The sequence below is a fragment of the Carlito syrichta genome, unplaced genomic scaffold, assembly GCF_000164805.1.
Source record: "Carlito syrichta isolate Samal-C Ts95f unplaced genomic scaffold, Tarsius_syrichta-2.0.1 Scaffold197851, whole genome shotgun sequence".
Lineage (NCBI taxonomy): Eukaryota > Metazoa > Chordata > Mammalia > Primates > Tarsiidae > Carlito > Carlito syrichta.
Genome location: NW_007141947.1, coordinates 207,157 through 230,136, shown reverse-complemented (window position 1 = coordinate 230,136; position 22,980 = coordinate 207,157). Strand labels below are relative to the sequence as shown.

The window sequence follows — 22,980 nt, the reverse complement described above, 5'->3', positions numbered from 1 at the left end:
AATAGGTGGTTCAGGAATGGAGAGCAGGCCATGGAGGTGGAGTGGCTCTGCCGTATTGTACGGGGGCCTTGGCACCCTTTTATTCAGTGAGTTGCACCTGGGCTGGTGAGCGGAGCCTGGCCGAGGCCCCACCCAGAAAGCCCTAAAGCCCCCCACTCCACCGTTGGGTCCGACCTCCCACTCCCAGTGACACCCGAGCATCGACTCAGCCGAGGAGAAGGAGGACGGTCAGAAATCATCGCCTTTATTTCTCGGCAGGCCTTGAGGGCAGGTCAGGACGGGCTATCCTACGGGTCTAGGCTCCAGGTCCTCCTTGTCACCAGCGGGGGGAAGCTCAAGGCCGATCTGCCACGAGCAGGGATTAAGGCCTCGGGGCGGGCTCGCGGGCGCCCTCGCGTCCACCCACGCCGGCCCACGCTGGCGGCAGGCGACCCCGGGACACCCCGCCCCCCAAAGGCCCTTCCCCAGGGACACCTCTGAGGACTCCCGCCCGCTCTGCCTCTTGCCTCTGTCTCCGCCCGCCTCGCCTCGGTTTCCCGGGCTCCCGACCGCCTCTTGGCCGGCCACGGCCTCGGGCGCCCTCTGGACCGGCTCCCCGAGTTTCTCCAGCTCCTCCTTGAGCCTGCGGAGAAGGAGAAGGGGAGAGAGGAGGGAGAAGAGAGCGGGAGTCCAGGGGGACGGGAGAAAGCCACTGAGACACAGCGATGACGCGGAGAAGCAGAGGTGGGGCGGGGGAGGACAGTGGGGGCGGAGCTGGGGGGACACGGGTCAGTCCCCTCCTTCTTGACCCCCCCCGCCTTACCCGTCATTCATTGCCTGGACGCTCTCGACCTCCGGCGGCGAGCGCAGCCGCCCCTCCACCTCCCGCAGCCGGGTGCGCACCTGCTCCCCTACGGGTGGGCAGGTGGGCGGGGTGTCAGCGGCGCGGCCGCGGCTCAGGCGGGTAGCCCCCCACCGCCCGCCCCGCAGGGGTCTCACGCTCAGTGAGCAGCTGCTCCTTGCTCCTCTCCAGGGCGCGGATCTCTCGGGCCAGTCGCTGCTCCAGCATCTGCGAGGGCAGAGGAGACCTACCTCTCGGTGTGTGTGTCCTCCAGACTACACCGCCAGTCCCGCCCCCTCTGAGTTTCTCTCCAAGTCCTTACCTACATTGGGTCATTCATTCATTCAACTCAACGTACGATTTCTGCTGTGATGGAGACCCATGTTCCCTAGTCGCCCTCCGTGCCCCGTGTACCTCGCAGCCTTCATCTCCTCCCACTCTCCTCCTCCCCCACTCCACGTGCTGCTCTTTTTTATTTTTGAGTTGGAGTCTCACTCTGTCGCCCAGACTGGAGTGCAGTGGCCGCTCTTGGCCACCGCAGCCTCGACCTTCTGGGCTCCAGCGATCCTTCCGCCTCAGCCTTCCGAGTAGCCGGAATTACAGGCATTCGCTGCCACACCCGGCTGATTTTTTTGATTTATTGTAGAGATGAGGTCTCGCTGCCCAGGCGGGTCTTGAACCCGCGGGCTCAGGCAATTCACTCATCTCAGCCTCCCAAAGGCACGGGATTACAGGCTGAGCCACCGAGCCCGGCCACGTGCCGCTCTTTAAACGTTCAGGGCATAAGGCTTCAGGGCCTTTACATTGGCCTTTCTTTCGCCAAGAACACTTGGCTTCTTCCCTCACTTCCTCCACATCCACGTTCACATGTCACCTGCTCAGAGGCCTTCCCACGAGCATTACATAATCTGGTCACGTATTTACTTGGCTAGGGTTTGGGTCTGGCCTCCTCTGTCCGCAACCAGCTTATAGCACCAATGACTGGGCCCCTAAGGCCTGCCACTCTCTCCCTGCCTCCAGGGCTGCTTGATGCCCCCGCTGACATTCGTTGAACGAAGGAGTGACCTGACCATAGCTTTCTCAGGGTACCCATTTGCCACTGCAAGATGAACACACTTGAGGTGGGCAGGAGGGAAGCAGGATCAGCCATGGTTGCTGCAGCCCTCTGGGCAAGCCATGCTGGGGTGACAGTGGGGGATGGTGAGAAATGGGCAGATTTGAGGTAAACTAATAGATAGGCAAGAGGAAGAGAGGAATCAAGGGCTATTCCACAGCACTGGGCTTGGGCAGGGGTGGACACTGGGCCAGTCAGCAGAGATGCTGAAACCAAGGCGGGTGGCTTTGGTTGGAGGCAGTGACAGTGACTCACGTGGAATTCCCAGAGGTCCTTGTGCTGACCCATCAGATCCTCCATCTGTTCCTTGACATGCAACCTGGGGGCCAACACACAGGGATGGAAGACCACAGGCTAGGATGGACACTCAGCCCAGTGCCATCTGGGGATGCTCGTGCACAGGCCTTCAAATCTTTGCCCTGTGCTCCCTCTGTGGGGGGCCCCTTCAAGGGTTTTATCCTCCAAGCCTTGATTAGAATGGCTCTTCTTTCCAACAAACTCCCTGATGCAAGCTCCACTTCCACCCTCCACTCAGTGGCTCACCAGGCTCCAGGCTTGGGAGTTATCCCAGCTTCCTTTGTGTGGGACCTTCTGTGATCTGAGAGTTGTGGACAAACATTTGTTCCATGTACTCGCGTAACATGTGATTTGTGGGAAGGCAACAACCACCCTCAGCCATATTCTTTGAATGACCCCCTGCTCCCTCCAGCAGGACATCTGTTCACATCTGTTCTCCTTTCTCCTGTTGAATGTGAACCTTCATGAGCCTCTGTTGAGAATATCACACCATCCATCCTGTCCTCATGGAGCCATGCCTTACCAAGAAAGCTGTGCAGGCAATGCAGTAGTTTAACACCATAGATTCTAAAGTCATGGCTTGATTTCACTTGTTCGCTGTGACACTGAACAAGTTACTTAACCTCTCAGAGCCTCAGTTTCCTTATATGTAAAATGGTGGTAGTGGTGAGAGGGTGACATTAACCCTTCACTTCTATAACTGTCATAGTGAGAATTGGGTACATTAATGAACATCATCAGTGTGTGTAGAGTGGTTAATTTTACACACACATCAACTATCTATCATCAGGTTATCCTCACACAGTTAAAGTGATGGTGCACCAGGAGGGTGAGACCTCCAGTCACAAAAGTGTGCTAATCAAGATTCAGAGGATGGAAAGATGGACATATACATGGTTGGATGAACAGTTAACTGGATGGGTGGGTGACTGACTGGAGAGATGACAGTTGGTTAAAGAAATGAGTGGAGGCATTGTTGTTTGGATGGAAAAATAAAGGAAGGATTTCTGGAAGGATGGGTAGATGTCTGGATGGATGGTTGGGTGAAGAAATGAGTGGCTAGATGCATAGATTACTGGGAGAATGGAGAGAGGATGTGCATGCATAAGTGGATGAATGAAAGACGATAAGATGAAAGGTTGGAGATATGATGGCTGGCTGGATAACATGGTTGGATAGTTGGATAGTGTATGAACAGATGAATGAATGGATGAGTAGCTGGATGAGGTGGAGGAATGAATGGGTAAACCAATGACAGGGGGCCTGAAATGAGCAGACAGATAAATGAGTGGGCAGCAAAGGATCTGCATGGCCAAGGGAAAGACTGCGAATAATGCCAGTGGATGGAATATATTTGGTAAAGAAATTAGCAATTGATGATTAAACATGTGAGTTAATCTTAACACCACCACCTAATATCAAAGATGTTTAGAGAAGTATTTTGTCTCTGCTCTATCTTATAGAAAGATTAAATGGGGATTGTGGTCCCCACATGTCCCTAGCTCTTGCTCCCTCCTTCTTCAGGTTGGGCGGTAAGATAGGGAGGAGCTGGGGCAGGGCCTCTCACTTCTGGGTCTCACTCTCCTTCTCTTGACAGTGCAGCTGGAGAATCCTCAGTGCCTCTGTGGGGAAGGAAACGAAGAGACCCTGTGAGAGCTCTTGGAGACTCAGGGTTGGACAGAGGCAAGGGGTCCTACATCACGTCAGGCACTGGAGGACACTGAGAGGATGTGGATGTTTATTTCAAAATGAAGTGCAACCAAAAGAGAGATTTGAGCAGAGGGGGAAGCACCCTGGCTCAGGTTCCAGTGGGATTTCTCTGGCTGCTCTGGGGAGTGTGGACTTGTGTGAGGTGGTGGGATAGAGCCAGGAAGACACAGCAACTGGTAAATACCTTGCTTTTTGCTCAGGACCTCCTCTAGGTGCACTTTCTCCCCATTCACTGGAAAACACAATGACATTTCAGCCCCCGGGGTCCATATCCCATGTCCCCTTTGCAACTTCGGGCCAGGGGCAAAGTCACACAGAAGTACAGCCCCAGGAGAGGTAAGGTATCACTTGCCACCCCTGCACCCATTTCCCATGAGGGACTATCCAGATCCAACTTTTCCCCCTCTGTGCCCTGTAAGTGCCATGCAGAGGAAGACCCTGAAGATTGTATAAGGTTTACTGAGAGGAGAGATAATCATAAGTAAATAAACACACATTGTCAGGTAGAAGTGAAGAAACAAATCAAGTAGAGGAGAATGTGACAAAGAGAGGGTGGGATTCTATTTTTAGATTGGGACCATCAAGGAAGGCCTGTCAGGGTAAAGTTTGAGCTGAGAGCTGAAAGATGGCATGGGAAAGCAGAGGCAATCCAGATTATGTGTGTTAAGAGCATTGCAGGCAAAGGAACAGCACATGTCAAGGTGCAGAAACATCAGCAGTGGTTGCGGGATCTCTGGGTCCCTCTTTTTGCCCACTTACCAGAGTCTAATTCCCTATTCAGGGCCTCCCAGAGAGCTTGGGTCTCTTCCAGTTCCTCACTGGATTTCTTCTTTGCTGAGAAAAGAAGACATGGTGTGAGTGCAGTCTCTAGACTTGCTGTTCTCTTGCAACTGCGATATTGCACACTCTTTTTAAAAAAATCTTCCCCACCTGCCCCCACACTCATCTTTAAACAACCATGGAGGGGCCTGGGTTCTATAAATGAGGGAATGAAAGGCAGTCAAAGTTCAGGCCTTTCCTGCTGGCCCCAGCTGACCAGTCTAGGTCCCCAAGTTTACCTTGTTGAAGCTTGTAAATCCGGTTAATCAGGTCCTCAGTCTGTGGCTCCAGGCTTCCCTCTGAAGAAAAAAAAGATTGAGCCAGAGAAGACAGATGCTTGGCTGTCCAAGGCAGATGGAGGAGGGGTGGATGCCAGCACTGTGTCTGCTGCTTTCAGTCAACAGGCATATATTGAGCACCTGCTGTGTGTTAGGCTTTGTCAGAGGCCCTTGCAGGGCTTGTATTCTGGGTGGGGAGATGGTAATTGAACAAAGATATATGATTCAATTCAGGTGGCAGTAACTGTTGTGAAAAGAAACAAAGTGGGGCAAGGTATTAAGGGCAAAAGGGTAAAAGGTGCTTCTTCTTTATTCCCCCCCTAGGAACACACATGAAGAAAATGGAAAGAATAGGTGCTTCTTGACTATGGAAAGGTCCCAGATCAGGAGAGAGAAGCAGGCCCTACAGTTCTGTGGGGGTGGAGAGTGTGAAGCAGGAAGCCATTCCAGGCAGAGGGAACAAGTGCAAATCCCCTGCAGTGGGAGTGGGTGAGGCATGTGTCCAAAGTTAACAGTGAAAGACTGGTATGGCTCCAGTCTAGTGGGCAAGTGGAGAGCAACAGGAGGTGGGGGGTGGGGATGGGATGTGAGGTCACTCAGGGCCTCTTGGAACACAGTAGAGGCATCCAGATGTAATTCTGACTGTGGTGGGAGCCAATGAAGACCTGCTGTCTGCTCTATTATGTCAAAAGCTAGGCGTGGTAGATTGTCAATTCTGCCAATCTGGATTCTGATCTTGGCCTCAACTGAAAAATGGGGGAAACACTGCTTTCTTATTGCGGGCGACAACTTGCAGGTTCCCCAGTGACCGTGTGATCACTGTTCCTTTCGGGAGTCATCTCTAACTTCTCACAGTCCCTATTTCAGGTCTCTGCACAGAGAAGTCTTCCTCTTCATCCCTTTCTGGCTTCAAGGTTGGGAACACAGAGTTGGGGCAAAAAGCTGCCCAACCCTTGCTGGGTCTCACTGCCATCCCCTCAGACACTCAGGCTAATAAGCTCAGGCCCTGGATTTTCCAATAAAGATTTAGAGGATGGAGAGATGGTTGGATAGACAGTTGAACGAACAGTTAACTGAGTGGATGAGTCTGAAGAAATGACAGCTGATTAGAGAGATGATGAACGGAAGGATGATGACTGGATGGAGAAATATAGGAAGGATTGCTAGAAGGATGGACAGATGTCCAGATGGATGGTTGGGTGAATAAATTAATGGCATATGCAAAGGTCACCAACTCCAGTTTTTGTGACTTCCAGAAGAATGGGCACTCTCCATGGTGCTGATTATGACTGCTAGAAATCCGAGGGTCTTTGTATTACTGGAGATAGTCAGGGTGGGTCACTATACATTTCCAGTGCTGAAATTTCTTGACTTAATTTAAGCCTAGGTAGCAGTCCCAAGACACATCTTCTGCAAGGGGGCACAGAGTGGGGGAAGGGGAGGTTACCTTTTGTTTGGAACAGAACAATTATAGCAGGGGTCTCCAACCCCCAAGTCATGGACAGTACCAGGTCACAGTACCAGTCTGTGGTCTGCTAGGAACCAGGCTGCACAGCAGGAGGTGAGCAGTGGGTGAGTGAGCAAAGCTTTATCTATATTTACAGCCGCTCCCCATTGCTTGCGTTACTGCCTGAGCTCCAACTCCTGTAAGATCAGCAGTGGCACTAGATTCTCAAATAAGTGTGAACCCTATTGTGAACTGTGCATGTGAGGGATCTAGGTTGTGTGCTCCTTATGAGAATCTAATGTCTGATGATCTGAGGTGGAGCTTAGGTGGTGATGCTAGCAGTGAGGTTTGACTGTACAGAGACTGTAATAAATCAATTGCTTGAAGATTCATAGCAAAACTCTGTCAGTGAGTGGCAAGTGAGTTGATGTTCTTCGATTATACAGCTACAACTGGTGGCAGGCTATAAGTCAGAATCCAACACTTATTTTAATCCATGTGTTGCCTGCCCATTATTTTATTTACCACTTCTGCCCATGACTCTCTTTTATGGTGAATTGTATAACCGTTTCATTATACATTACAATGTAATAATAATAGAAATAAAGTGAATTATCGTGAAACCATCTCCCCACCCCTAATCCATGGAAAAATTGTCTTCCCTGAAACTGGTCTCTGATGCCAAAAAGGTTGGGAACCACTGAAAAATAGCATTTTAAGCTGAGAATGGGTTGGGGGTCTAACCTCAAACCTCATCAGCACTGCCCCAGACAAACTGTAGGTACTGGGTGTAAGTTCGTTTCCTGATCTCCCTCAACAAGCAAAGCAGGTGCAAAGGTGTCTGCATTGCCATTTGGCATTTACATATAAAAACGGAGGTCAAAGAATACATTTCCATGAATGCACTTCTTTAAAAAAAAAATCTCTGGAAAGAAACATAAGAATTTAAAAACAGTTGCTGCCTGCCTGTGAGTCTGGGAAATGCATGACTGGTGTGTGTGTGTGTGTGTGTGTGTGTGTGTGTGTGTGTGTGTAAGAGGTAGGCTTTTCCATTTCCTTAACTTTCTTGAATTTGGAACTGTGGACTGTATTTTTTATTTAAATTGTATAAGAGAGAGAAAATGCAATGGGATGATTTCCCAAGGCTATGAGGTGAAGGGGCTGGATTTGAAACACATCTGTCTGACTTGAAACCCCAGGCCGAGGCTCAAACGCAGGGAGATACATGACCTTTCTGCAGCTTTATCACCATTGAAAGCAAATCTTCAGTCTTCTTCAAAGACTCAGTCTGATCTGTGGAGATAAAACCAGAAATACAGGGCTCAGTGAGAGTGAGATGGGGTTGTGAAAAGAGGAAGAAAGTCCATTGGGCTCTGCAGATACCTCTGGGCTGGGGCTGAGGATGAGCTGAGAGACAGGTTTCCAGCCAGTGCAGGGCTCCTGTAGGACCTCTGTTCCTTGTCCCTGAGGTTTATTTGTGTGCTGGATGAATCAGGACCTGTAAGGGTCAGCTCCTCCCTGAGGGGCCAAAAGGCACCACAGACATCCCCTTAAAGAAACTCAGGGGTGAGAGAAAGGGATGCACTTTTGCTGTTCAAGATCCTTAGGAAGTTCTAACCAATGCAGTAAAGCAGGGCAATTTCATATGAATTTCTTTAAAATAATTATAGCCCATAATTTACAATTCTTAATGAATTGATATTTCTAGACAATGGTTATTAACAGCTGCTAAAATATTTTAAAAATCTGGACAGTATTCTTGCTGGAAGAACACAGTGCTGTCTAGGAAGGATTTTTGCTCCCCAAATCTATAAAAAACCCCAAAAATGTATCCTTTAGAAAGGCAGTGATTTAAAAAAATTTTTAAGTGGAATGTCATAAAACTTCTATATCGAAATACTAAATACAAAGAGCAGATAAACATATTAAGTGACACCATCAGGAATGTGACAAAAACATGCAGGCTATGGGATGCTACAGAAAAACTTGGTTTCTTCAACAAATAAACTGCAAAGAAAAAAATGAAGGCAAGGGAAAACTCCATAAATTAAAAGGACTTGGGGCATACAATCAATGCATCCAATTGTAATGAATAGACCTTATTTGCACAATGTTTCAAACACACTTTTTATCACATAGACTTCTATATACATTTTAACATGAGCCTGTGTTACCTTGAAAATTCAAGTGACAACAAAAAATTCACAGAAAACTAACATCTTAAAAACATCTTAAACACTTGAAATCAATGATAAAAGGTTAAATTCAGTAATACACTTCTCTCCAAGGAAAATTAGTCAGACAAGATGAAAGTCAGCTCAAGAAACACATATGACAATAAAGAAGTGAATGAAGAAATGCTTACCTACAATAGTATACAGTGAAAAGTCTCTTTTCTCAGACCTCATTTCCCCTCTTCCGAGGCCACTAGTTTTTCAAGCTATTTGTGGATACTTGGAGATAATTCAGTTCACATACAAACATACACACCATTTTCCTATGTAGGTGATAGCATGGCATACATTATGCTTTACATCTTATATTCTTCATTTGATAATATATACTGATAATTGTGTGTGTGTGTGTGGCTGCATAGTGTTCTGCTGTATGGATAAACCATAATTTAAGAGCAGCATCCTACTGATGGATATCTAGGTTGTTTCCTTATTTTGCAGTTACAAATGATGCCAAAATGATCATTTGTTTTCTCAGGCTACCAGAACAAAAATGTCACAAACCGAGTCTTTTCTCTGTGTTTGTGTCTTCACGTGTCATTATCTCTCTGTATCTCTGTATTTCCACTTTCCCCTTCTTATAAGACACCAGCCATTGAATTGGACCAACCCTAATTTAGTATAACTAAATCTTAACTAATTATATCTGTAAAGAACCTATTTCCAAATAAAGTCACATTCCAGGCATAAATATTGGGGGTACACAATTCAACCTAGTACATGATCTTTGCACATCCTTCTCTGTGCTTGCACTAGAGTGTATCTACTGGGAACACCTGGAATACTACCTAGAGGCTACCTGCTGGATAAAAGAGTGTATATATTATAAAATTTGACTGATATTAGGAAATTGCCTTTCATCTGCTTTGGGTTCACAAAAGAACACTTCTTCATACTTTTACCAGCCAAATATGTTTTCAATCATTTTTATCATATTGGCAAAAAAGGTTTTATTTCAAACATTCTGGTAAGAAATATCAAAACCGTACTCATCTCCTCTTGCTCAGAATTTCCACTCCTAGAAATGCCTCTTAAAAAATAATTTTAGAATTTCTCAGCAACCTGGATGGAACTAGAGTCTATAATATTGAGTGACCTCTCACAGAAACAAAGATCCGAGTATCACATGTTCTCTCACTCATATAATGGACCTTGAACATCCAATGTAATACTATAAGAAAATGACTGATGGTACTGGGAAACTATGGGGGGGGGGAAGGGAGATGGGATTAACAGTAGCAAATATCGGTCTGGGGATGGGGAAACACCTCTTATCAACAGGGTGCCTGAATGAAACGTACTTGTACACCTAACCCTTAACTGTACCCCACAAAACCATAATAAAAATACTGATTAAAAATAATAATAATAATTTTAAATGATGGGCAAAATGGTCATTGTTTCATTGGTTATAATTTTAAAATATGGAAGTAACTTGAAGATACTTTAGGGGACTAGTTAATTTCAGCATGTCTGTAGGATGCAGTCATTAAAAATCATGTGGTAAATCAGGGTTTTTTAACCTGAGCTTATTAAATTTTGTTGAAATGTTTGGGTGGAATGTTCGTTTTCTTTGCATCTTTTTGTCTGGCCTGAAATATTTTATAAATTTGTATGCATTAGTTTAACTTTGCATTTTGATTTTTAATTACTTATAATTTATGACATAATTTGCAGATGTAGAACTTTCATAATAGGACAAATATAAGAACAAAAATAAAAAGTAACTGTCTCTTTTCACCAAAAGCCACTTCTTTAAGTTACTCTTCTTCCCTGAAGCAACTATTGCCTACAGTTTAGTGATGATGCTTGGACCTTTAGTAAAATGTGTTTCATGTACTCCTTTACTTTTACTTTCTTACCCAAGTAAAATTCTGAAAAAATTCAAACACTACAGAAATATGTGAAGTTAAAAACAAAATTTCCCCTTTTCTCCTTGGTCCTAAATCTCACTTGTCTTTTCCAGATATAATCGCCTTTAATAGGTTGGTGTATGTCCTCTTGAAATTTTTTAATTTTTAAAATATTCTTAATAGCTAAACATAAAAAAATTAAAGCTACTTTAATAACCGTAAGGGGAAGTGTTTGTGATTTTTTAAAAAAATATTTTATTATGAACATTTTCAAATACACAAATTAGAGAAGATACTATAATGACCTCTGATGTACTCATTGCCCAGATCTTACAATCATTAACATTCATCCATATTTGTTTCAGCTATGTTTTGCCTGTGTTGAAGTATTTTCAAGCAAGGCCCAGGCTTCTTGACATTTTATTTCCAGATACTTCATTAAGAGTCTCAAATACTTAAGGATATTTTCTTAGATGACCCCAATCCTATAATCACACTAGACAAGATTAATACTCATCACATACTACATCCAATACCCAGACCATGTGTGGTTTTCCCTAATTGTCCCATGTGTCTTTCACAGCTGGCTTTAGGAACCATTTTTGCAAAAGCTCCATCTGGGTTTTTCCTCTCCACTGCTTTCTAGTGCTAGTCATTAAATAAGGCCAAGAGTGGGTGATAAGTCAATCTTACAAATAATCTAACTAACATCTTGATAAAAATTTTCAAAATTCTGTGTTATAAAATAAAACAGCCTGTAGAGTACGAGCACCCTTTTAAACATTTTATTTTGAAGTAATTTCAGATGTACACAAAAGTTGTAGAAATATGCCACAGCGCCTCCATTTACTCTTGTGTCAGATTCTCCATTTGCAAGTGGTTCTGAACCATAAGTTTCAGACAACTTGTCCCATTACTCCTTACTATATTCCAGTGTCTATTTCCTGTACACAAAGGGAATCCACCAGGTAACCAGAGTATAACTATCAACATCTGGATATTAATATTGACTCAATATTAATATAGGACCTTCAGATCCCATTCAACTTTCCCCCTTATATTTTAAAATGATATACAATTAACTTTTCTAAAAGAAAAATAAAACAACAAATCAAAAAAGATACCTCCACCTCTGCACCACTCCTCAAATTCAAGTCCTCTGTCCAGAGTTATCAGTTGGGCCTTTAGCCTTCAGACATTTTTCTGTGTAACACACACAAGCTATACCCTGCTTCTTTTTCATTTCAATTCAAATAGGTTTTTCTCTAATCAAAACGTGATCTCTTTTGAAGTTTATTCTGTGTCAATAAATAATGCTCTTATCCATTTACAATTTAAATTTAAATTAGAATTTTTTTCTGCCCTTTTAAAAGAAAAAAAAAAAAAACCCGTAGCACAGGCATTCCATAGTGTGCATAGATAGACCTAGATTTAGTCATTTCTGTGATTGTTCCTTGTAGTTTGCTTCCATCAACACTCCAATGATCATTCATGGTCTATGCATCTATGTATTCTCATAGGGTTACCTAGCATGGTGACTGAAGATATGGGACAGCATTTTAGAAACATACTCTACCAAACTGCCTCTAGCAAAGCCTTTACTGGTCAGTTCCCCTCCTAGCGAGGTAAGAGAAGGCCTGTTATCTCCAGTCATCAATACCAGATGATATCCCTCCCTATATAAAACCAATTTGATGAGTTAGAAACGGTAACTTGATACATTTTTCAATTTTCTTCTTTGCTGGTGAAGTTAATAACTTCAATTTTGAGGAATTTGAAAGGGTTACACTAAACTTTAGAAAAAAATCATAGTGGCAGCTATATTACATGCTTAATAAACAGGATCTGTTTGCATCTGTCTTATTTCTGTCCTTTGTGGAACGCTGGCACTAAACATGTGGCTCTAATCTAAGAGAGCTCTGTTATTTCATCATTCATACATTGAAAAAAAAAAAAAAAACACAACTGAGCACCTATACTTTAGGCCAAGTAGGCATTACATTAGGTGCAGGGAAAGATCTCTGTTCTTGTGGAGCTCACATCCTAGGACAATAAACAATAATCATTATTTTGATGTCGTATGGGTAGCTCTGGTAGGATGCAATTCTGTGTACTAATATGGCAGTTTAAAGAGTGTACAGAAAACGTAGTTAAAAAGAGGACAGAAAGTTGAAAACTGTTGAAAGCTGAAAACTGATGGGTGCATGGGTGTTCATTATGCTATTTTTTCTACTTTGGTACACTTTGAACAACTCTATAACAAAAAATGCCAGTGGCATGCTAGTGGATTATTACTTTGGGGGATTTTTTTTCTTATGGCTGGACTGCAATTTCTAAGTCTTTTGACCGAATCTTCCCCACTACCCTTCCCGTCAATACAAGAGAAAAGTTGTCAGTGGGGAAGATCACTTTCAATTAAGGGTTCATGCAAATGTGATATGGGCTGGGGGTGGAATAATATTAGGGAATTACTGTTAATTTTCTTAGGAGCGGCTGCAGCAGGGTGATTTTTTTGAGAACACTCCCCTCCACTAGTTTGAAGAGATGCATACTGAACAAAGCGTTGTTTACTTTAAAATAAACAATATATTCTATAAAGCTGACAAGAGCTAATCTAGGTGACGAGAATGTGTATATTATTTATCTTTGCTGAACAGTTAAAAGGTTTGTCTTCTTGAATATCAAACAGCTTAAAATTTTACTTAAGAAAAAAAAACTATTGCTAATATAATTTCATTATTGTAATGAGACAGATCTTTCTTTCTGCCCTGTTCGGGAAAGAAGTGCAGACCGCTTGCCCTCACTACCTTCGGCCTCCTCCACCGCTTCTTCTGACTGCACTTGCAGAAGCTCCAACTTCCCTGCCATTTTCCAACGATGATTGGTTTAAAAAAACCACGTGAGGGTGAAAGGGTCTGCAGTGCGCATGCGTGCAGCCTACATCTGCGCCGTTAGGTGTATCAGACTGGTCTCTTTCGCGAAGGCGCAGAACACCCTATGCCACTGATTGACACCGCACATGCGTACAACCACGAGGCTGCAACTCCAACTTAAACAAGGGCAGAGCTAGGGTATTGACTAGTTGGGGAGTGAGGTTGTGCACAAACATATAAAACCCTAGCAGGGGGTGGGGTCTGGCTCGCTTCAGGTTGCTTGTGTTATGCAGGCTGTCAAAGCCTGGGACAAATGTGCATGTAGTAGTATTCAGGAGTTCAAAGTCCCTTTTCATATACAAATCTTCATTAAAGTTTATGAGGGAGGGCTAGTTATCTCTATATTACAGGTGAGTAAAATGAGCCTCAGAAATTAAGTGCACCTCCTACATAGCCGCTGTGAGAAGTCAGGTGCCCTGGGTTAAATAAGTGGACACTGGAGACCACCTTCTCATTAATATTAACAGCAGCCAGCATTGACGGAGGCCATTTTTGGCAGGGTAAAGATGAAAAGTACAAGAAGGGCAAAGGAATATCCTCGTGGGGCTTGGTTTTAGGCCTTTTATGTGCACTTTTGTCTTTAAAATACTTTCAGGCTGGTTCCTGATACAGGCTGGCCTCATATCCCCAATTCCAGAAGCCCAGAGACCTTGTCCAGTCCTGGACACTCAGGGCTGAGAGTCCATTGAGAAGGCAGATCCCTGAAACAAATTTGGAGGGGACAACCCCTTACAGAGGCTGGAATATCATCCAAATGGAGGAGGTGAGGCAGAGGGAAGGCAGACAGAGGCACAAGGATTTCCCCAGAGGCTGAAGTGCATGACTGGGCTGGGAAAGCAGCTTGTTTACCTGACTGCTGCCACCCATCTCTCTTCTATCGGCAGGCCCTCAGATCTTGCCCCATTGTCCAGGGAGACAATGACCAGTCACAGACACACCCCCACCCACATTTCCAGAATGGAGACAGAAGGTAAAAACCAAGGTTTTTGCTCCCAGCACTGCCTTGTCTGGGAGCTCTGCCTCTCAGAGTGCAGTGAACAAGCCATTATGGGGAGCTTGGTCCGTAGAGGTGGCTGGTGGTGTGGAGTACTTGGGTGGGTAACGAATGAAGAGCCGGTCCTCCTCTTTCCTCACCCAGCGCAGCAGTTTGGTCACTACCAAGATGGCACCCGCCTTGGTCACCAGGGGGCTGAGGCAGGTATAGAGCTCGAATTTGGAGGTCACCTAGGGATTTGGGAAGAGACAGATTCAGATGGGCCAGAGTTGGGCAAGGACAATCTTGTCTACCCCATCCCAGCCCATGTCTACCTCCTGAAGCTTGGAAGATGTACCTGGCAGCAACTCCCACCTGATGCTGTCTGGACACTGGGTTAAGGCAGGTAAGCTGTTATTATTGTGTCATGAGTGGGCTAGGGGTTCTCAGTTGGGCGTAGGGGTCAGCTGGACCTAGTGGCTTCAGCTGGATGATGCTGGCTATGTCTGTGTGGATGCTCTCTGGACCTCAGAGTTTGCTCATCTGTAGACTGGGGATAACAGTAACAACAATGTTTAATAGTCAATGAATAATTATTGGATTGTAAGCTCCATACACCTATGTTTTCATCATCTACAGCTTGGGCACAATATAAAAAGGGACTCAATTTAATCTTCACACGAACCTGAGAGACCTGACTCCTCCAGGTCACCACGCCTTTCCTGTGCCACCTCCCTCTGCTCTCCCCTTTACTCTCTCTGTTCCAACCACTGTAGCTATTTGTGTGTGTGTGTGCTGTTCCTCAAACAAAGCCAAGCTCAGTCCCACCTCACAACATTTGTAGTCCTTTCCTTCTGCCAGGTGTGCTCTTCCTCCAGATGCTCACCTGGCCCAATACTTCCCCTCTACACTCAGATGCCATCGCCTCAGGGAGGTCTCCCCTGACCATATGGCTTCAAATCCTGGGTCTACCATATCTTGGTTTTTAAATACCAATCTCCACTAAAAGGTGTAAGGACTCCTTGAAAAAATGACTGAGTCTAGGCTTGGTGCACAGAAAGTCAGGTAAGATGTGCTCACACAGTGAGGAGGACTTGTCAGAAAGACACAGGGAGCAGCCTGGCTAAATCAGGGCTCCCACTAGCTAAATCAGAGACAACTGGAGCACCAAAATGAATGCTGGAAAAGGATTTTAGCCCACTGGATTAAAGAAAACTCCATGAGACCATATTCAATAAAGTTAAAAATTCAACAAATAAATAAGAGAAGGAAAAGTTATTTCTTATAGTAGAATCCCAACCAATAAATGTAGAAAAAAATGAAGTTAGAAAAATCACTATCTGACAAATCAGTAGGTAAAAAGTATGATTAAAAAACAGGACACTGACATTATCACCAGAGATATTTATTAACTCCAAAGGAGTAAATATTGACTTTATACTGGAAAAATATGGTGCACACCACCTTAACCAAGTGATCAAAGTTGACATCGATAGGACAGACTGACACCACATGCCTCCTGATACGACACAGGAAAGGGCACAATGCCACTTCTGTGGTATTCTTGCCAAAATTGCATGGCCTCGGTTTATTCATGATATGACATTAGAAAAATACAAGTTGAAGGACATTCTTCAAGCTAACTGGCTGAAGCTCTATAATAGTGTCAAGTTCATGAGAGACACAAAATTTGAATGAGGAGCTATTCCAGAATAAACAAGACTAGGAAGACACAATAAATCCATCATGGGCTCTCAGACTGGATTCTGGACAAGTAAAAGGACAGGAGTGGGCCAACTGGTGGAATCTGAATGAAGTCTGTGGATTAGATGTTATTGTAACAATGTTAATTTCCTAAATTTAATAAGTTACTGTGGTTATATAAAATGTTAACATTTGGAGAAACTAAGTGAAGGAGGGCCTCTTTCTAATAACTCTTTATACTATTTTTGCAAGTTCTTTCTAAGTCTAAAATTACTTGAAAAAAATGAAAGTTAAAATAAATAAATAAATAAATTCCTCAGCCTAGAACAATGCCTGATACACAACAGACATACAATAAATTATTTAGTAAATGTGTGCCACGTGGCAGAGCCTGGGGGGAGGTGCCATTTTCAATGAGGGTACCTTCACTGGTCTCCAGAATAGCTGACCTTTGACAAACCCATAGGAAGCGAGGACTGGAGCCCAGAGGAGACCCCAAAGAAAAAGACTACAGGTAGAGGGTGCAGCGTAGGACCAAGCCTATAGCATTAGAGGAGTGTGGAGGACTCATGGATTCAAAATGATCTGGTAGCTAATAGAGGCACTCCAGATACATGGGAGGGGCTACTGGGGAATCAGCAGGCACTGGTGGTTGTTTAGGGACCTCTTGAAAGTCAAAGACACTGTCCTGATGGCTAATGGGGGAAAAACAAACAGAATGAGGAGACTGATGTAGGGTTGTAGACACTGGGATTCGTTGTTATGGGTTTCAAAGAAGCGTGTGTTCGAGACAGTGTAGGAGGCAAGGCATAGCCCAGGCAGAGGCCGGATGTACTTGATGGAGGCGCCATGGCTGGAGGGGATACAGTGGAGGGAAAAGAGGCTTGAAGTGGGGAATTAATTCACTCAGAGCCCTGCCCGACTCACCCAGGCCAGCAGCGTCTCCTTCTCAGCCACATGGTAAATGAGGCGCAGGGGTCGGGAGGTGCTGTGGAGGCGAGCATGCAGGCGATGGTACAGGTCTGACAGCCGCTGCCGTTCCTCTTCTCTGCTGTATGGGGCTTCTAGCTCGGGGCTGCCATAATGGAGGAAGATGGAGGGCAAGGTGAGTCCAGGGCCTTCTTGGCTAGCCCATCTCCTCCCTCAGTGTAGGGACTTTCATTAAATTAGGAAGATGGGCTTCTCACATTTGACTTGAAAATTCTCAGTGGTTGCAGGCCCAGCTTTTTCCATCAAACTATGGGATTCCCTGAGAACTGAGGTTCACCTCTCCACTAGAATGGGGAATGCCTTTAGGTTTGTGGTTCTGCCTCCATGAGAGACTTGTTCTGTTCCCTCTTTCCAGAACACGGCTGGCTGGCTCATCTGAGCCATGTCTGTGAGACGCTGAACTTCCGGGTTAGACAGATAAGCCTTCCCACCCAGTCAGTTGCCCATAGAGTCAGAGCCTACCTGGTGAACTGGGGCAACTGGCGGTGGTGGTCAGGGATGTCCAGTGGCTTATAGAGGAAGTGCCGGAGGCCGGGTGCTCCCACAGCTTGCACGCTGTAGGCAGGAGCATTGGCTGAGGAGGCATTAGAGAAGCTGGCAGCCTCCCCAAGGGCACGCAGGGCACCAAGGGCACGCATCCCATCTTCGACCAGTCGCCGGCAGGCGGCCATGGCATGGAAGGCTTCCCGTTGAGTGCCAAGCAGCAGCAGACAGACAGGCATGGCATCCAGACGGGCCACGTAGGCATAGAAAAAACCATCGGGGTTGAAGCGGGGCAGGCACACAGGTGCCCATGCCTCGCCTGCCGCAAAAGCCGGTGCACCCACCCAGTCGAGCAGCAGTTGCAAGTCTGCCGGATCCAGCCGGCACTCAGCCAGCACATTCCGCTCCTGGGCGGCTGTTACCAGTCGACCGCCAACCGACAGCACCGACAGTGCCAGGCCCGGTGCCGTGCAGCGTCGGAGCAGCGCACCCAGTGCTTCGCGTAGCGGGCGGGCGAGGGGCACGCAGCGCACCGCGCCCAGGAGCAGGGCACCCGGGTCCTGCTCCACACTGTCTAAAAGTCGGTCCAGCGTACGCTCTGAGCCGGCCAGCAGGCGGCGGAGGTCATAGTTTTGCTTGTGTGCGAAGATGCGGGCCACGCTGGCACGAGTCAACGTGCTCACAATCTGTGCGTGCACAGCTAGTAGCTCCCCGCGCAGCTGGGCTGCTGACTGAGGAGTCCGGGACACCGCCACCAGCAGCAGAGGGCCCTGCTGTAGGAACACCAGCTTGTGGTCCTCTGGGGGAGGGAAGGGGAGGGATGTGGGAGTATAGATGGATCAGGAGTGGCTGGAGGTGAACAGGCGGGGCTCTTCCGCCCTCCCCTCAACAAGCACACACCTGGGCTGAGCCCACCGATACTCTGTGGGCTGCTGGACTGGGAGAAGAACAAGCTGGGGGAGCTTGGACATTTGTAGAGACATGATGGGACAGTCAAGGGATCAGGTAGGTTGGACACAGCAAAGAACAGGGGAGTGTGGGGGGAGAGATGGAGCAAGGACTGATACAGAAAGACTCCCAACCAGTCACACAGCCCCCGCAGTCATGCTTTCAGGCAACCAGGAAGTATTCTATTCAGCTAGTCACTTAGATTCCAGCACCTCAGTCACTCAGAACCTAGCAGGCCAGACAGAGAGATGAACCCCCGACAGACAGACCCCTAGCTGACCATCCACACACAGACTCACCCTTGGCTGGCTGCACACTACCTCAGGCAGGCAGACCTACCCACAGCTGGTTAGAGAGATCTCCAGCCAGCCAGCCAGCCATATTCCCCATCACCATCTCCCACTCTGCCTCCCTCTTGTTTGCTTACCAGCATAGATGGCACGGATGGCATCTCCTGCACTCTGCACAAAGGACACCAGGGCTGTCATCACACCCATGGTGGCTGACAGTGCCTCCACACTACCGTACCGTGAGTAGATGGGCTTGCCAGCTTCGCTCAGCACAAACACATGCTTCCGCTGACTGCGCCAGTCCTCATCACTGGGGTCCCCGCCTTGGCCCCCAGAGCTACTCTCTGGACTACCCATGGGACTACTCTCACAGGTTGCAGGATCCCAGGGCTGAGAGGTGCTTGATGAGGCCTCTGACTGGGGCAATGGTGACAGGCTGGGCGGCTGGTCCTTGTCCTTGGATCCTGAAAGGAAGCCCTTGGGGAGTCATCTGCCTGTGAACTCCCTATTAACCCCATGTCCCCAAAGACCCACCAAATCTCTACCAAGTCCCCACAATTTCTTCAGGTAACATAGACTTTCAAGTGTTTCCCCTATCTACTAATGACTTCCCTAGGATCCTCCAATGGTGTCCACTAACACCCAGGTTTCAATGCTCCCTTAAACCCCCGATAACCCAATACACTCTAACTGTTATTCCATTAGACCTTCTATGTCCCTACAGACCAACTGTTCTTCTTTTAATAAATGCCATTCCCAAGTTTCCAAAGCACTCTGTTGCCTCCTATTAACATCCTCAATGATGCCCCATGAACTCCTCTGACCCCTATTTATTCTCCCAATACCTACTCACCCTTCAAATGACCACCATTCATATCTAATATCTGAAGATTTGAATGTCCTCCCCTGCAACTACCCTAACTTGTTACTTATTCTCAGTGACTCCCCTTATCCCTCATTGACTTTTCTGTTCAACCATTTATATTCTTGATAATTTTCCCAATGACTGTCATTAATATTCACTGGCACCCAGATCTTCAGGACTCCTCTAACCCCCTATTTACTCCCAGTGTGGTTCACAAAAGCCCCCAATGGTCCCACATTAACCTCACTAACACCTGGGTCTTCAATGCTCCTCAATGGCTGCCCTAATCACAATTTATTCTACTCCATGCCCACCTCCCCTTCCCCCCCACTGAACATCATTAACCTCTACTCATACCCCAGGGCTTCAGTGGCCTCCACTGACTCCCTCAACTCCCTTTATTCTCATTGATATCCACTCCCCTCCACAATAACCACCATAACATCCATTAACCACAAGACTTTGATGACTTCCATTGCCTGTCCCATGGTTATTGTTAACAGTCACTAAAACTACAGCATCAATGGCCTCACTGATATTCATTTATTCTTGTTGATGTTCACTCATCTCCCGATGGCAGCTTTTATTAACTGTTTGAAACGATGTCTCAATAATTTTCCCATAAAGTTCCAATGACTGCACAATCTCATACTCTCATTGATATTCACTGATACTTTCATGTCCACAAATCTCAATTACCCCCTCCCAATAACTGCTCTTACCTGCCACTAATTCCCACATCTTTAATGACTCTCCCCGTTTATTCTGTGATGTCCACTGATCCTTCCCAATGACTCCATTAACATCCACCAATTCCAAAGTGATCAACGAGCACTGATTTCTCAGTGACTTCCACTGATACCCCAATGAACAATTTTACACATCCACTATCACCTGGGTCTTCAAAGACTCCTTCTGATCCCCTGACTCTTCAAATAATCTCGGTTATACCCACACGCCACTGATCACCATTAACATCCACTAACATTTGGTTTCTTAAAAACTCCCTCCACCATCCCACCACTGACTCTTCAATGATGTAAATACTCTGTCTACTAAATACCACTGATCCCCTTTTCCACTTCAGTGCCTTAAATAACACCCTAGTCCCCAAAACACTGACTTATAAATAGTCCCCCTTTGACTCTATTAACTTTCCTTAGAACATTCGTTAACCTAAACACCCTAAATTCCCAATGACCCTCTTCGACCTCAACAGACCCCTTTTCAATTACTCAATGATCTAAACTCATTCCAAATCCCCAGTGAACAATCCATTGACCCCCAATGACTTCCTTTTTATTCATCAGTCATTTGAACTACAACACTGAGTCCACGATAACCTCCCACTAACCTGGCTATAATCTAAGCTACTTCCCTGAGTCCCAAAGACTCCTTATAGGTCTCCCATTGGCACCCCTTACTCTCCGGATCAATAATGAAAATCTCTAGGGATTCCTTTTAAGATTTCAGTAAGAGAAGGGCATACCTGTTTCCTCCAGGCGCCCGTCTCCGGGATCCGGCGTGCCCGCGTGAACCCCTCCACCGTCTCCAATTTTCTCAGTGGGGAACCGCGTGTCCTCCAAGTCCTCCGCGCCCCCGGGGGCTGGGGCAGCAGTGTCTCCTCCGACCTCCATCTGCACATCCCCTGGGGGGAGGGGAATCGAGGGTGATGGGCAGTAAATTAAACTTCTTCATAGAGTCAGGCCTCCTTGGACACACTCCTACTGCTTGTTTCCCCACGGATTTTAACAAGATCAGACATTCAAAAACATGACCAAACACTTGCACCCTGCAACACTTTCCGAAAAAGAAGACTCTATCGGGCCTTAGGAAATAAAGATACATAAACACCTGTTTTAACCCCGTATCTCAATTGGCCGGATACCATTAATTCCCGGGAGCGGCGGCAGCATCACACTTCCGGGTGCGGCTGGAGATTTGCCACACTTCCGGGTGCGACACCTCCCAGAGGACACTTCCGGTTGCTGGGCTCTATTCGCTCCCCGCGGCGCCCCTCTCCCGCCGCCTACGGGTGTTCCCTCACAGTTGAGATGTTGCGTGCCACTCCCGGGTCTACGTCGGATCTGGTTGTGAACTCAGTGAGCCCTCTCTGCCCTCTTCCACGGATCTGGCTACAGCTGCTAACAGGGGCGAGCGAGGCCCACTTCTACGGATGATTGTTGGCGTGAGGAGGGAGCGATTCGTGCTAGCCAGTCCCGGAGCAGAGAGGGTGGGACCGTCTGTTCTGGCCCAATCAGCAGAAGCCAACACCCCGGCAGTCCTCCTCCTCCTCTCCCACCTTGTCCCCGTCGTACCTCAACTAGTACTGTGCGTCGTATTATATTTGCACCCGCCCATCCCTTGATTGACATCTCCCTAGACCCAATAAACTTGAGCCTGTTCCTCTCTTTACTTAGGACGTTTGCAGTCTAAATTCTAATAGATGCCTATGTGGACAAACGAACTCGCTCCCTCAGAGCTGTGGAAACTTCACCCTCCCTTATCCACCAAGAAAGGCAGGCGCGCGGTGGAATAGAGAGGAGTATATACTTGACGGGCAGTCGCTACTTCCAATCAATGTGTTGCGCTCAGTCCGGTCCGCCTATAGATCTCGGATCCTAAAGAAAGAGACAAGTCCCTCGGAAGTAGGAAGTATTCGTATTCAGCCCATCGGCGGCCTCTGGAAAAAGGGAAGCGAGAGGCACGGACATCCTCGTGACGCCAGGCAGTGGGGTTGCGAAGGCAAAGCTCAGGCTGATTAGGATGTGTCCAGCCCTGCAACAAGCCCCGGCTGACGCCACTCGCATAGGCAGGGTCTGTGGGCTGAATCGTGCGGATTAAAGCGGGATCGACAAGTGGGCGTGGCCTTTGGAGTCTGCGCGCCTCTATTGGCTGCCTGGAAGGGGGAGGGGTGCCACGGCCCAGCAGCTGGGACCCGCCCCCTGAATGGTCCGTAGGAGTTTAGAGAGGCACAGCGGCCGCATTGGATCTTATTCGGATGGCACTAGGAACTGCCACCGAAGGGCTTCCGCGGCCAGGAGAGGTCGGCTCCGCTGACAATCTTCAGTGTGAGGGCAAACGCAGGTGTGGACGCGCCTGCTCTGGACTGCCTAGGTTTTTTACACCGTGTGACTCTATGCTCTTCCTGTGACTCCCTGAGTTTCTGAGTCTCTGCCTCGCTTTCTTTTTTATTATTGTTATAGAAATGTGGGAGTACAA

At 46.8% G+C, this 22,980-nt stretch overlaps 2 protein-coding genes across 4 annotated transcripts; both read right to left on the bottom strand.

Moving 5' to 3' along the window:
• Positions 1-223: 223 nt before the first annotated feature.
• Positions 224-13,445, bottom strand: SYCE1L (synaptonemal complex central element protein 1 like). The gene is made up of 11 exons (XM_008051562.2): positions 13,380-13,445; positions 7,716-7,778; positions 5,000-5,059; positions 4,701-4,775; positions 4,126-4,173; positions 3,799-3,853; positions 2,190-2,253; positions 979-1,048; positions 803-890; positions 507-622; positions 224-345 (listed from the first exon to the last, which is right to left on the bottom strand). The coding sequence occupies exons 1-11, from the start codon at positions 13,438-13,440 to the stop codon at positions 335-337; spliced, it is 711 nt and encodes a 236-aa protein (XP_008049753.1). The 5' UTR covers positions 13,441-13,445; the 3' UTR covers positions 224-334.
• On the bottom strand, positions 10,808-21,854 carry MON1B (MON1 homolog B, secretory trafficking associated). 3 transcript variants are annotated; one of them, XM_008051559.2, is made up of 5 exons: positions 21,248-21,854; positions 19,031-19,357; positions 17,635-18,454; positions 17,110-17,257; positions 10,808-14,729 (listed from the first exon to the last, which is right to left on the bottom strand). In XM_008051559.2, exons 1-5 carry the CDS (start codon positions 21,393-21,395, stop codon positions 14,529-14,531), a joined length of 1,644 nt encoding a protein of 547 aa, XP_008049750.1. In that variant the 5' UTR covers positions 21,396-21,854; the 3' UTR covers positions 10,808-14,528. The 3 variants fall into 3 exon arrangements, with proteins under 3 accessions (XP_008049750.1, XP_008049751.1, XP_008049752.1); XM_008051560.2 differs by lacking the exon at positions 19,031-19,357; XM_008051561.2 differs by lacking the exon at positions 19,031-19,357 and having other exon boundaries at positions 21,613-21,662.
• Between the last annotated feature and the right edge of the window lie 1,126 nt (positions 21,855-22,980).